The 14,580-nt window shown below is 42.1% G+C and overlaps 1 protein-coding gene across 1 annotated transcript in view; it reads right to left on the reverse strand.

Annotated features, from left to right (window-relative positions):
• Window positions 1–14,580, reverse strand: part of asap2a (ArfGAP with SH3 domain, ankyrin repeat and PH domain 2a) — a 52,152-nt gene that overhangs the window by 9,214 nt on the left and 28,358 nt on the right. Inside the window, exons 5-16 of the mRNA XM_070841868.1 lie at window positions 10,837–10,886; window positions 7,300–7,429; window positions 6,865–6,950; window positions 6,587–6,662; window positions 6,375–6,461; window positions 4,934–5,037; window positions 4,445–4,514; window positions 3,833–3,920; window positions 2,841–2,889; window positions 2,314–2,480; window positions 1,179–1,312; window positions 435–529 (exon numbers count right to left, since the gene is read on the reverse strand). Coding sequence (XP_070697969.1) covers window positions 435–529; window positions 1,179–1,312; window positions 2,314–2,480; window positions 2,841–2,889; window positions 3,833–3,920; window positions 4,445–4,514; window positions 4,934–5,037; window positions 6,375–6,461; window positions 6,587–6,662; window positions 6,865–6,950; window positions 7,300–7,429; window positions 10,837–10,886 — 1,136 coding nt within the window. The remainder of the gene's footprint in view (window positions 1–434; window positions 530–1,178; window positions 1,313–2,313; window positions 2,481–2,840; window positions 2,890–3,832; window positions 3,921–4,444; window positions 4,515–4,933; window positions 5,038–6,374; window positions 6,462–6,586; window positions 6,663–6,864; window positions 6,951–7,299; window positions 7,430–10,836; window positions 10,887–14,580) is intronic.

A 14,580-nucleotide genomic window follows, 5' to 3' on the forward strand; every position in this document is an offset into this window, starting at 1 on the left:
GAGAAAAAAAAAAATACATAGCTGCCCTTTTCACAGAGGAACATGTGCAAAGCAGGTGCAAACACAGCCACTGCAAAATGTTCCTCCAGGTTTTATCTGCTACTCATTTGAGATTTCCAGCCTTTAGTAGAAAAATCATGTGATCAATCTGCAAATTTGCTAAAATATCATATAATATGATGATTGGTGAGGTAGTACAACAGCCTTCAAGCACACATTGACCGCATATAATAATAATAATAATAATAATAATAATAATAATAATAATAATAATAATAATAATAATAATAATATAGTGATCAGAGACACGTCATTGTAAAGAGTTGCAATGGTGTCACCAGCGTGATGCAATGCAAGTGAGACGAGAGAGAGAGAGTCGTACAGTGACGGGGAGAGATGGCGTGTGGAGAAGAGAGGTTGGAGGGGTGACTTACATGTCACTGGCTGGGTTGGGTTTCACCACATTTTCAGCACTTAAACAAGCTTCCATGATTTCATTAAAGCCTGCATTCCCCACATTCTTGGCCAGCTGTGGAGCACACACAGACATGGATACACAGACACACACACATTAAAACTAGTCACACCATTTTCTGCGCCGCATGCATTAATCTACGAGTCATCATCTTCGCCAGTTCATCCCACACCTCCATCAGGATGCCGTAGAGATCCCAAACTGTGTGCCCCATAAACTGCACAACGCCCGTCTGATTGCGGCTACCGCGACTGGCGTCTTAACACCGAGGAAAGCAATCATGACTGGAAGCATTTAATCCCGACTGTCCCACAGGCGGTAAATCTCTAAACCAAACAGTGATTAGAAAAGCCAGAAGAAATCTTCGCTATTCTGAGCGTGGAGCCTTCCAAAGGTCTTGGAGAGGAGAGGAGAGGAGAGGAGAGGAGAGGAGAGGAGAGGAGAGGAGAGGAGAGGAGAGGAGAGGAGAGGAGAGGAGAGGAGAGGAGGAGTGAGGCCTGGGATGATGCTACTCTCCATTTACAGTCTCTTGTTTCCTTTCCTTTGCAGTCTTCCTTGCTCCATGTACTCCCCCCCCGTCCTCTCTTTTGGTTTTATCCTGCCTAAAAATCTCCAGAGACTTGCGTGGAAAATCAGCACAATGGGATGACTCAAACCATCACAAACAAAGCGGGGGAAGTGAGGTGATTAAACAGCGGTTTACCAAGAGCTCTGAGGTGCTGAGTACATCCAGAGTAAGGGACTGGATCCTGGAGTAGTGGACTCCAAGTTCCCTGTGGATCCCTGAACATTCAATACAAGTGAGGATGCCCAGGTTGGTGGACAGCCACGTCGGGTCTGAGAGAGAGAAAAGGAGAGAAAACGGTCAGGAAGATGGAGAGAAGAGGGAGGAAAACGATGCATGAGGGGAAAGAGGTAGAATATGGGTGACATGCTGTCCTTGAGCTAAAACCACGAAAGCAAAAGTAATTTCTGCAGCACGTGAGCCAAGTTTGATGTGTCCTTGAAAGCTGTGGGCTCTGGAAATGTAATAGCTGCCTGAGAGGCTTTTTACTATCTCACAGCACACAATGTCAGAGGGAAGTGACCAAGCTGGACTGTAGCTAAGTCTGGCCTAGATTCTGTGTGTGTGTGTGGATGGTATGTAAAAGTATACACAGCAAATCCCTGCAGGAGGAAATGTTGTGAGATTTGAGGGAAAATTATTTGGGGGCTCCATGTATTGGAGTAAAACTGATTTCATAGTCACGACAGAATCAAATACAGAGGATCTGGTATGCAAGAGTTTCAGCATTTTGTGATCCAAGAGCATAGCAGTGGTTTTGCATGCCTCAGTTCATAACTATGCATATACATCACTGCTAAACTCTTTCCAAAAGCATACCACAAATGTTTAGTTGAACTGCTATGCAAATAATTTGTGTTCATTCACTTCAGATTATTGAAACATGCTTCATCCATATCCATCGCAGTTCAGGAAGGTAGAAAATCAAACTAATCCTCATGATATACACCTGGTGCAATAATTTACCTTTGTGTAATAATTTGTAATAATAATTTTTAATACATAATTTTTTAATACATACTTTTTATATATTTATATTTTTATTTTTGTGTTTGAAGTTTATTCTTATTCTTCTGGAGCTGTGTGTAACAAAAGCAATTTTCCCCTGGGGATTATTAAAGGAATTCTGATTCTGATATGCTTATTATACCTGATTACTGGTTTAAAACATGCAAAACTACTGGTGTGATCATTCTTGTCATCAACAATCATCTAAATCACTGATTGCGTGCTGTCAATCACTGTTGTGAGGCGAGGCGTCTTTGCCACTCACTGGGCGCTCCGCAATCACAGCACACGTCATTTCCCGTCATCCTCTTGACCTCTCCCAGGATCGCCTTGGTCAGCTCCTGCACGATGTTGTTCTCGCCGACATGCTGGTCCCCTTTAAAGGCCTGATTCAACGCCTCCTCCTTGCTGTTCTGTAGCACCGAGATCCAGCTGGAGGAGGAGACGGGAGAATTAAGTAAGACAGATGCAAATGAGAATAATGAATAATGAGAGGAGAAGGAGAAGTAGGTTGACAGTTGGGGGTGGGAGCAGTCGTGGCAGAAAGTAATGTGAAGAAAAATGGAGGGAGTTAAAAAGGGAGAGAAGATGGGAGTAAAAGGGTGGTGACGGGCGGGAGGTAAAGACAATGCCAAGCGTCTGACTGGGCGTGAGGTAGGAAGTGTGTGGAAAGTGGCCGAGGTGGTAAACAGGATGCACTTAGGCACAAGACTGAAAACACACACACACACACACACACACACACACACACACACACACACACATTTAGGGAAGAAAGGAACAGGCACTTACATCTGACAGTCCTGGTCATCCTCGGCCTGAAAGTGATACGTTCTGTCGTCTGAAACAAGAAGAGGGAACATGAAAGAGCAGCAGAGATGGAGTAAAAAGCTCGGAGAGATTCCCTACAGCGGACATCAAACTATCCTGCTGAGAGGCCAGACTGAGGATGAACTGCTGAACAGAAAAACAAAAACAACTCTTTTGGCTCTTATTTCTGTCTTCAGATGTGAATGACAACTACTTTTACGCCCCTGTATCCAAAGAAACTAGAACTATGTCATGTCTCCAGAGGCTGAAGCTTGGCCTCTCCACCTCAATGCCAGTGTCTATTACGCGTGGAAAAACCTTCAATTAATGTTTGTGGATGTCACTCCCCTTCTCTCTCTCCCCAAGCGTTTCTTATCACCTCTCTACTGTCGATTTGCTGATGAGAGAGGCTTAAATTGTACCATTAAATGAGTCTCACAATACATCTCACAGTCCAGTCAGAAAAGAAAATAAAGTCTGCAGAGTGCGGCTTCAAAAATGCTTTTAATTTAACTTTTTTGACAAGAATGGACCGTTTAAGAAGGACCAAACAAATCAATGATTGTTTTCATTATTGACTGATTTGCAGATGTTTTGCTTGATAAATGTCAGTACTGAAACACGTCCATCGCAATTTCTCAGAGACTGAAGAGTGTGTCATTTTTCCATTTCAGCTTCACTCTATTATTGAGACTAAATACTAGATAAAAGATGACCATTGTTAGAAAATCTGCTAATTTTTGGCTTGCTGCTGCTCACTCAATAGAGAAAAACATTAGAAATCCAAACTGCTGCATAACAAACCCTGGCCTGCTGCTTCCTGGATGAATGGAGCTAATTAAAATGAGGCATTTGAGTGAAACGTACACAGACTGGAGGAAGGAAAAAAGAAAGGGGGGAAAGGAGTGACAGTGAAAAGAGCAGTGACATCTAAAATGAGGGGGAGGGACGTAGGAAGAGACTGCTGAACTTACGGGATATGAGGTCAAAGCTTCTCTTCTCCTCAGGATTGTGTTTCACCTGGCAGGTGAGCAGGTTGAGTTTAGCTGGTGGCCGGTTAGCCTGCCAGAGAGAGAGAGGCGAAGAGCAGAGAGGGGGAGAGGGAGGTGACAATAACAACAAAATAAATGAGCGAGAGTGTTGTGTTTAACCGTATCTGACTGCTGCCGGGGCCAAACGAAACATCTGATAAGCTGCTACGTGTGAGATGAACTGAGCTGACCGGGTCAAAGCTAAATCTTTATATGGGAATAAAACAGATTTCATGTGTAAAGAGATTCAGCTGAGGCGGCGACGTGAGAGGAATGTTAACTCGTGAACTCGGAGCTGAGCTCTCTGCTGCTGCCTGTTAATGTATTCATGGTTAATGGGTGAATCTAAAGACCAGCAAGGGGAGAAGGCCTGCAGCCAGGACACTGAAACTCTAATATGTGTGCGACGTCAAAGACTAAACGAAGCATGTGAGGAGGTCTGTTCACATATGTGTGTGCAGCCAAGCGTACACGTTCTAATCACAGCGACCACATCGATCCTGGCTTGTGTTTAGCCGTTCGTCAGACAAAGAAACAGAGCTGTGGTTTGCTTACTGTGCCATGTGAGATGGTGAGGTATCCGTTCTTTGCTGTGCACTTTCTCTTCTGCCACACTTTCCTCAACCTGTGAAAAATTGAAAAATTGAGTCATTTCAAAATCCAAAACTTTGGTTCCAGCTTCTCCATGCAGGTTTTACTCCTTTTCTGTTTTATAGCACTATATAAGTTGAAAATTTAAGATTTAGGCATTTAAAGAAGTAATTTGAAGATGTGAGCTTGAGCTCCGGGAAAAAGTGGCGGCCATTTTCTGCAATTTTGTGAAATTTCATAGGCAAAACAATTAATGGACCAACTGAGAAAGTAATCAGCAGTTAAATAATTGTAGGCTGCAATAAGTTCAAATCTTCGTTTGACTTTCTAGTATCAAAAAATTACTTTAATTGTATTTAGTACAAAATAAAAATATGAACAATAACCTAGTATTCCTTCACCTACAGTATCACAACTGACCTTTTGAAATTTTAAATTATTTTAAAAACCTACCCGTCACTTTTCTTGTAAAGGTACCCGCTGCGCTCTGTGCCATGCTCCTTGTTACCCTGTGGCTGGTGCAGGCTGTAGGTGGTGCTCTGCCGCACCTGTGAATCCTAGAAAACACACACACATACACACAAAAGCAGACGACAAATCAGAGCCTTAACACAACCTAAAAGCAAAATAAAAATCAGGCTCTGCACTTAGATTTTGCAAATCAAACTGCAGTCACTGAAGCATTAAATGGCTCCGATTTATTGCTTCTGGGTCCACTGAGAGCTTCAAAGCAAGTATGGACAACAGTAGGAGTGCTGCTGTGAGCCTGAATGATTTTGTAGACATGGGGATAGGAAAATAACAGCTTTTACACCTCTGAATCAGAATCTGCAACAGCAGAAGGCCAAAAGCTGCCATTTCAAAATCTCACAAAGCAATTCTGCAAGTATCAAAAGACAAATCCCACTTTGATTGTAAGCCTGGCTCTGGATGCAGCTTTAACAGACATTACCCTAACTAAATTAAATTTAAATTGATTTATCTGTTGGGTGTTCAGGTTTGACTGCAACGTAACAAGAACAAGGATCACACAAAGGCCAGATATTTTCATGAGTGACGTCATCTCCTCTCTGGGAAACACTACGGGAAACAGAGAGGACGACTTCTGACGGCAGGCGTCGACAGGGCTTCACTGATTTTATTGGTGTGTGCCGTTATCAGCAGACACACACACAGCAAACAGGATAATCATGGAGGCGCAGGAATACAGCTGCAGCTCCAGCTTGTCTCGTTGAAAAGTCATTCAAAATAAATGGCACATAAAAATAAAATAACCAAAAGCAGCGAAATATGGCAATGTCATATTTGAATAAAAGCATTGGATTATCTTCTGCTGTAAAAGAATAGTAAAACTATTGATTTAACACTGCAACTGAGGCGACACCACAATGAGAACAGGATGCAAACAAGCACAGAAAATGTTTTTTCAAAAACCCACTTACTCTCCTAGACTTGTTTCACAAAAGACGGAGGCAGTGAGGGAAAGAAGAGAACAATCTTCAGGTGCAGCATTTTTAATATCTCCCTAAGCACAGGGCGGGGGTCGGCTAAAAACCATATCTACTCACTGAGGTAGTGGGGGAAAATAGCTATGTGTGTATGAAACAAATAGGAAAACACCTCAGTCTATTCAAGGCACAGCGGAGGTGCATTTTCACAAGCAATTTAGTCCGAAATTTCCTTATGAATCAGCTGTTAGTGTGGAGCAAAACCCTGATAGAGTCCCACATTAGTACTGACCGTGTTAAACTTAATAGAAGAAACAGTTGTGAGGTTCTTGTTTGTTTATATCCAATAAAATCAGATTATAGAGGACATTTATAGGAATTAAGAGGGTTAAAATGTGATATTTGACTGACAAGTTCTTTGCTGTGTGTGTGTTTGTGTGTGTTACCTCCTTCTGCTCCACCTGTAGTGCTGTCTTCAGGACGTCTCGTAACTGAGTCAGCTGTTTCCTCTCCTCGTCCTGCACCTGCTTTATCTGTCGAAAAGGAACAGTTCGAGACGCGGGAAAACAGAGAGAAGAAACACGCGTGATGAAGACATGATAGAAATGATGAAGGTCAAGTGAAGGAGAGGAGATACCAGAGCTGCTGCTTTTCTCACCGTGTGCAGATCTGTGGCCAGTTTTTCTATGGAGGGTTTCAGGTTGTCCACGGCTTTGAGGCCATCCTGAAAGAAACTGAACCGGAAGCGCATGAATGTAACATGACCAGAGTGCATTAGCACTGCCACAAAATTAGTCTGCATTTGGACATTATGCATTCAATGTTCACAAATCAAAAGCAAAACATTGTCCTAAACACATTTCTCTGCATCCCCAGCAACTATAATAAACTGTAATAGAACTTAATGTGTTTTTAGGGTTCACAGGTATGTCTTACTTGCACTGTGCGTGGAAGTACTTGATGAGGTTCTGCAGCAGGTCCACCCCTTTCTTGATTTTGATCTCATTGACTTTGAGGAGATACTGTAAGCATGTTGAATACAGACAGAGTGAGGCCAAGTTCAGTGAAAAACAACTCCATCCCAAACATAGAGACCCCTTTCATCTCATGTCTTGACACTTCAATGTAATAAATCTTTATCTTTGAACTAAAGCTTCATTAAAGTAAAACTTCAGAGGCACAGACTAAATTTAATCAGAGAGTTGTGTTCTAAAAGGCCATACAATCAATCTAATGACAGACATTTGCAGGTTATTTTTCCAAACCACTGCTACATACCATTGTGTGCGGTCATTCTCTGAAAGTGGGGAGTTCAAGTTTTAAATTAGTTGTTAAGTAAACATCTGTCTCCCAGTCATTAGCCCGACTAACCTCACACATCTGCAGCTGGAAGAATCTCCTCTCCTTCTCCATCTCTTCGGCGATTTCCGCCCCGCTGATTTCCGTCCTGATCATCCCGTGCTGCCTGGCGTGCTCCTTCTTCTCCTTCTCTATCTTGGTGCTGGCAGGAAGTGACATCACAGGGGTCAAAGAGCACACAGCACATCTACAACAGCACCATAAATGCACAACAAGTGTGGCGTTGTGTAAAATCAGCTCTTTTGCTGTCTGGCAAAATAAGTCTCTGATTTCTACTGATTCAACTGTTATGTGTTAGAGAGGGTTTAGTTTTTGTGATGACTCAGATTGGTTTTACAGTCATGTCAGTGTGTCTGTGTAGGTTCCTCTAAGCCACCCAGGTACTAAGCAATCTTCAAACTTGACTTCTTTTTTCTGTTGTCAGGCGAGGTGACCTTAACATTTAACCTCAACATCTGATTATGATGGAAGGCAAACTCCTACAAAACTGCCATAAGAACATCTACATCATCACCATCGATGTAGGAATAAATCCATCCCTTGAGAGAGTGATGTTAATAAAAGGCACGGCACTGTGCACAGGGTTAAACACTTGAGGTTCCTAATCTGATAACATCACTAAAGGAACCATTGAAACGTTGAAAAAACTATCTGTGCTGTAAAAATTGTCATAAGACGAGTGTAAATCACGCAGTCTGTGGTTAACGTGTATGAAGATCATCAGTGCTTTTGGAGGGTGTAAACTTTTGCGTGATTAGCATAAAACTTGTTAGCAAATTTAAACACTCGTTGTTGTTTCTCATTGATGTTGGAAATTAAAACCAGCACATAAAGCAGAAGAAATTAGAAGACAGATGTCAGCCGGTGTGACTTCAATTGAACCCAGCAATCCCCATCCCTGGTGTGTGTTAGGTCTTTGGTTATGAGTAGGTATTATCAAGTAGACAAGGTTAGGGTTAGTTATGGGTGTAGCGTTTTAAAAGGTTGGTGATAGCCCTTGTATGAAACAAATGCAAATGAGGTTAGTGATTAAAAGTTATACATCATCCAGCTGGTTGCCTGACAGTCAGTATTCAGGGCTGATTTTTCACAAAGACCATAAACTCTGCATACAGTATCTTGCACGGGCAATCAGGACAACACATCACACACGGGAGGGGAGGCACCAATCCATGCAACAGGGCATTCTTTTCTATATGCTGTTTTTTTTTTCTGACAGCATATTCCCTACAAAAAGGATGCAGCAGTTTGTTGCCCCTCAGAGAGACGGGACGAATGTGTTGGTGTTGGTGTTGGTGACTGCTAGTCGTTTGAAAGCTGTTCAGCCTGGCTCATGTGCATCAAGACAGACCTCAGTCCCTCATGTTCAACTGTGTCTGACCTGCAGCTAGGCTCAGTACAATTCATGACAAAAATACAAAAAGGCTGCTCCAAAACTCAACTTTAAAGGGGACATATTATGCAAAAGACACTCTTTTATGTCTTTTCAACAAAAATGTGGGTCCCTGGCGTCTTTGGAGACACTCAAACCATGAGAAAAGACCATCCTCTCTCCTTTTCTCCTGCTCCATCTTCTTGTACATGCGTTTGAAAATGCTCCATTTTAGATTTGGCCTTTCATGTGAAGTCACACGCAGGGATCTCCTGATCATGTGACCTCCTCCAGCCTTGCAGCAGCGTGGAATTCTTGCCCAGTGAAAAGATTGCTATGTGGCTAACGCTAGCTCTGGTAATAAGATGCCAACCGGATGTATGAATCGGAAAATGAGCATAATATGTCTCCTTCAAAGAGCAAAAAGTGGTGCGACTGCATGAGCCATATTTTAAAACAACCTGTAATAAAATAAATTGAAGGCATTTGACATTTTGAGTAATGCACTCATGTATTCTTGCCAGAGTTTGATGTGAATTACAACTCTTTACACGTTTTTACAGGCTTTTTTGCAGGAAAACAAGCCTGAATGTTAAGTAGTCTTCTACAGTGGCTCTGGTGGGCAGATTCACTTAACTTCAGGGATGTTAATAATGAACTATTTAAGATGGAGTGAGGTCTCCTCTAAGCATTTCTCAACTGCCATATTGCTCCCTTTATTTAGTACTTTTTCACACTTCAGTCTGCAGCCACACCGAGCTACAGTTCTATTGTCAATATTTGCTCTTAGGCAGGCAGGACACTAGAAATAAAACTAAATTTGGCATGCTCACACAGGCTGTGTAGTACGGTGCTGCAAACAAACACCAACGTTGACTTGAGGTTTTTTTAAATGACATGAACTGTGCATTGTGATGGGAGGAGATGCATTGAAAGTCAGCTTTCTTTCTCTTTTATCTATTCCAAAAAACATTTTTTTTTATCCAAGGAAATTGTGTTAGATATCGTCGGAAAACCAGAAACAATTAGCCTTAAAGACATAAATAATAAGTAATTTCCGGCAGCATTTAGTATTAACCATTTTGGAGTACACTGCTGGCCTTTGTCAGCACATGAATCTTCAGCCCCGACAGCATTACAGCATCATCAGGGCTGCAACTAATGGAGAGACACATGTTAGCCAGGCTGTTTGGCCGCCAGCCAAGCTGACAGTTGTTGAGCTGATGACCGGCTGAGAATCCATTCACTTTCAGTCCTGTCAGTTCAGGAAGTGATTCGCCAATCAGGAAATAAAGACAAAGATACACATCTTTGAGTTTTTTTTAGATCCATTCTACATCCAAATTTGGGAAAAAGTATCTGAACTTTAATAATTATATTTCACATGTACCACTCTTCATGACTCCACAGCATTGAAAGTGAGATAACTTGCAGCATGGAGACTGAATTCAAACTCAGTTGTCGGATGCAAAGAGCTTGCAAACCAAATTAAGGAATTGGAAATCAGTGCTGTGTAAAGACCAAATAATTTCATCTCTCAGCTGAGAGATCGGAGAGACCAGAGGATCACTGATAAAGACGACTCTATTGATGACCTCTGCTTGTCATTAATAGAGTCAAATCATAAGAGTAAGTCGGGACAGTCAGGAACAGTCACATAGCATCCGGCTGATCTCTCGATGTCAGTACAAAGCCTGTACTGTCTGATCGAAACGGCTTGGATAGAAGATGTATTACCCTTTCAGTAAAGAATGTCCTTTGCAGCTTGCAAAATACATGAAAGTGCTATAAAAAGTCATGTGTTCTTCGCATGCACAATCACAATGGTGTCTCAGTGTGGAGGTGACGGTGAGGGCTGGTTATTCACATTATCATGGATGTGTTGACAGGTAATTTCAGGGAGAGGTTAGAGGGGGAGAGTGGTTAGTTGAGACAGAGACAGGACACATACGGCACATTTCATTGTAACATACTAACTGACACACGTATGGCTTAAAAATCTAAAAGTTAAGACTAGGTTGAGCTGTTGAACTGATAAACTCCAACTAATGGTGACCGTGTAATCACAAAGTTTTAAGCATTTGGTCAGCATGTTCTAACAAACAAGCCATCAAATATCTGGACCCATTTATGCACAATATGAAAAAAACTGTTTAGTGTACATATTAGGTTCTTACACTTTCGTCTCATAGTCCTTCCAGGCTTTGTCGAAAGGCTTTTTCAGATCCTGTAAGAAACAACACAAAACAGACAGTTTATCAGGGATATAGTGGTGAAATGAGGAGTTGATTTATTGATCAGGTCATCAAAGGTGTTGCTTTGTGGTCTGGAAACATGTGACAGGAATTTATCCCCTCTTTCTGACATTTTATAGACCAAACAGTTTTATGAATAGTTCAACATTTTAAGAAATATGCTTAGTCGCTTGTCAAAAGTTAGATGAAGAGATCGATACCGCTCTCATGTCTGTACGGTAAGAATGAGGCTAGAGCTGGAAACAGTCAGTGTCAAAACCCACACATCAGTCCCTCTAAAGCTCACTGATTACATTATATGTATATATTTTCATCTGTACAAACCACATAGTATTAAAGAATATACAATTTGTGGTTTTATGAGAGGTTATGTGCCAGTCTGTTTCTCAGCTGAGCTCAGTGACTGAATGAGCTTTACAGTTTCTGGTAGGTGGACTTTGTTATCTGTGGACAGAGTGTTCGGTCACACGCACAAGGAATGGTTTGGATTTCCTCATGCAAGTCTTGAGAAGGAAGTTGACAAGTTAGAAAAAAATTGTAGAAAAACTGCGGTTTAACACTAAACATCACACCATTTCAGCAACCAGGAATCGCAAAGATGTCCCCACCATGATCACTGTGTGTCACAGAAAAATACTTCCGTTCTCACTCACTAATGAACAAAGCTTCTGTATGTGAATGTGTGTGCAGGTGTGTGCGTGTGTGTGTGTGTGTGGTCACGACGTGAATCAGTAATCTGAATCATCCTCCTCACAGATGTGGAGCCTCCCTCAGCTGTCTCAGCGGGGAACTGGGTGAGGTTACCATGGAGGGTTTTTAGGAAAGCAAAAGTGCGGTTTGATTGTTTTTGACATCTGTAAAGCGATTCCTCTGGTTGCATCAACAATGGGCAACGCTGATTGACTGAAGCACTTGATTAAACAACATCCCTAACACTGCAGAGCTGATTAAACAGTGATTAGGACAAACAAAAGCAGACATTACTGTGAGCAATTGGCCGTGTCATTCCCTAAAAATTACAATTCAACAAAAATGAATTGCAGCCTGATACCAGAGCCAGATAGGCGGGAAATTCTGCTCAACAGCATGCACCGATAACAACACATAATCAAGGCAATTATGTTACATTTAACTCAGAATTTGCCTTTGTTATTAAATATCAAATACTACAATGAGAACCCTGTCATGTCAATTGGATGACATTTTTAGCTGTGGAAGGCTGAAACAACTCACTTGCACATTAAGCTGAACTTATATGGCTTCCTGTGCATTTCTGTCCATGAATGTGAAAAGTAGACACATTTCTGTTATCCTGGACAGACAGCTAATGGCTTTAGTGGATTGTCAGAGCTCCAGAGAGGACTGTGATCCCGCTGTTGACCTTCTCTTCAGCAGCAGAGGAGTGGCAGGCTCAACCTGTCAGCCCACAGGATCACGGTCTGGTTCACAGGGCCACGCCAAGGAGCACTCAGCGTTTCAGTCAACCAGCTCGAGGGCAGAAACCACCAGAGGAAAGCGGGCATAAAAGACTATAAAAATACAACAAAAGCTGAAAACCAAAGCGTAAGAGCGGGCCTGTGAGGCAAAAAAAAAACAAAACAAAAGAGGAAGCCGCTAAAAGAACGAACTGCAGGTCAAGATAGAGCCAGAAAGAAAAGAGAGGCTGAGCGGAAGGAAATGTCAGAGCCACAGAGAGGAGGAAAATGGTAACAAAGGCTAAAAATACCAGATACAGGCAACCCTGGGCTGGGACTGGCAGAACAGAATAGGCCAAGGCACAGGGCAAAACACTCCCAGAGAGAGCTCTTAGTGCCCCGGTTCCCTGTATGGCTGAATCCAAAAGGACGGAGGAAGAATGTCATGCCCTTGACAAGGGCCTCCATTTGCAAACTTATCACCTCTTCCTACTTACTACCACACAAGTCCAGGAATAGCACTTCCTGTTACACATTCCTCACACCTTTTCCCAACTCAGTAATGAATGTGCGACCTGGTCGGCAGCAATGGAGGCACAGTTTAGTTTGGAAGTGTAGTACTGGTGCACTTTTGGACATAAACATCATTCTGCTCTCCCTTTGCCATTTTTACAGGTGTGCAAATACAAATGCTCTTTGCCCCAATGGGCTAAGATCACAGAGAAGTGGTAAACATAAGTAAGAGAAGTTAACTAAATTTGGTCAGGACATCAGGAGACATCCAGATGCTGCGCAAGGTGTCCTCTACTATGAGGACAACATGGGATTAAAGGAGCAACTGTCAGGCTGAATGCTGCCAATTATCTTCTCGATGAATCAATAAATTGTTCATCATCTACAAAATATCACAGACACAAAAAATGGCCATTACAATTTCCATTGTTTAGAATATTCAAATAGCTTATTTTATCCAACTAACGGTTCAAAAGCCAATTTACCATCACAGAAAACAAAAATGTTTAAAAAATCCTCACAGCATCAAGCCAACCAAAGAATTTTTGTCATTTTCATTTTAAAGAATGATTAATTTATAAAATTTCATTTTAAAGAATTGTAAATAAAACCAAAAACTGCGTGGCTGGACACCATCCTGAGTAGGTGGGAAAATATGCATTATTGTAATTTGCTTGAACTGACCCTTTAATCTAGTACTTCCACTGTTCTTAAATCCCTGGTTCAAAACTACGGATGCTGTTGCTGTTTTAGTTGATAGTAGAGTCTGCAGTGCGTAAACTAATGGGAGAAAGCATATATGTGGTGATTTGCTCTTATCTAAAATCTCAAAATGCATGCACGGGTGGTTCGAGTGTTCACGACCTACTGAACCGCAATGAGAAAAGCTTCAGACCACGGGCCTCTCTCCACACACTCCTTCACACAGCGGACTCTGCAGTAACTGAGCAGTGAAAGGCTGATATGAGTCATGGTGGGTTAGAAACACAAGCTGGTCAATAAGCAGGATGTGAGGGTCGGCTGCAGGCATGACATCATCGCCCACTCTGAAAGTCTGTTGTTAGCAGAACGGTCGCGTGGACTCAGCATTTTCCATTTTCCACTGACTGGAGAGAGAGAGAGAGAGAGAGTGTGTGTGTGTTTGTTTATCTTCAGTAATAACACTTCCAGGGACCCCACCCCAGCCTTTTTTACATTAACTTCCCAAACATTTAACCTGCTTGCCTGCACCCTGCAACACTACATTACAGAAAGTACAGACATTAAAAGGCAAGGCCAAATGACAGCCTAATGACGGCCTTTTTTTTTTAAAAATGATTTCTTTTTTTTTCTTTTTTTTTAAGTAAATGCAGATTGCCCTTAGGTGAAATGGCCACAGGTAAATGAGGTGGAAAATGGTGGGTTTTTAACCGAGCAACAGCTGTGACAGGTTGCTAGGTGGAGGCCACCACGAAGCCATTAGCGGCTGCCTCCCTTGGGGATGGTTCATCGTACTTATTGCCAAAGACAGCAGTGGCAGAATATTAACAAGCTCTGAGGGAAGAACGTCCACCAGAAAGCCATTAAGTCCCAATTTAAATCAAATAGAGGGACTGGTGACTACTATAGGTGCCACACAGCAGCAGTAACCGAGGAGCATTTTAAGACACCCGACTGCACTTTTTACGCATTGAAAGATTGTGTCATTGGCACACCTTCATCAGTGACACACTCCTGTTTTCTTGGCTACCACACCCCT

The sequence above is a fragment of the Pempheris klunzingeri genome, chromosome 13 (assembly GCF_042242105.1).
Source record: "Pempheris klunzingeri isolate RE-2024b chromosome 13, fPemKlu1.hap1, whole genome shotgun sequence".
Taxonomy (NCBI): Eukaryota; Metazoa; Chordata; class Actinopteri; order Acropomatiformes; family Pempheridae; genus Pempheris; species Pempheris klunzingeri.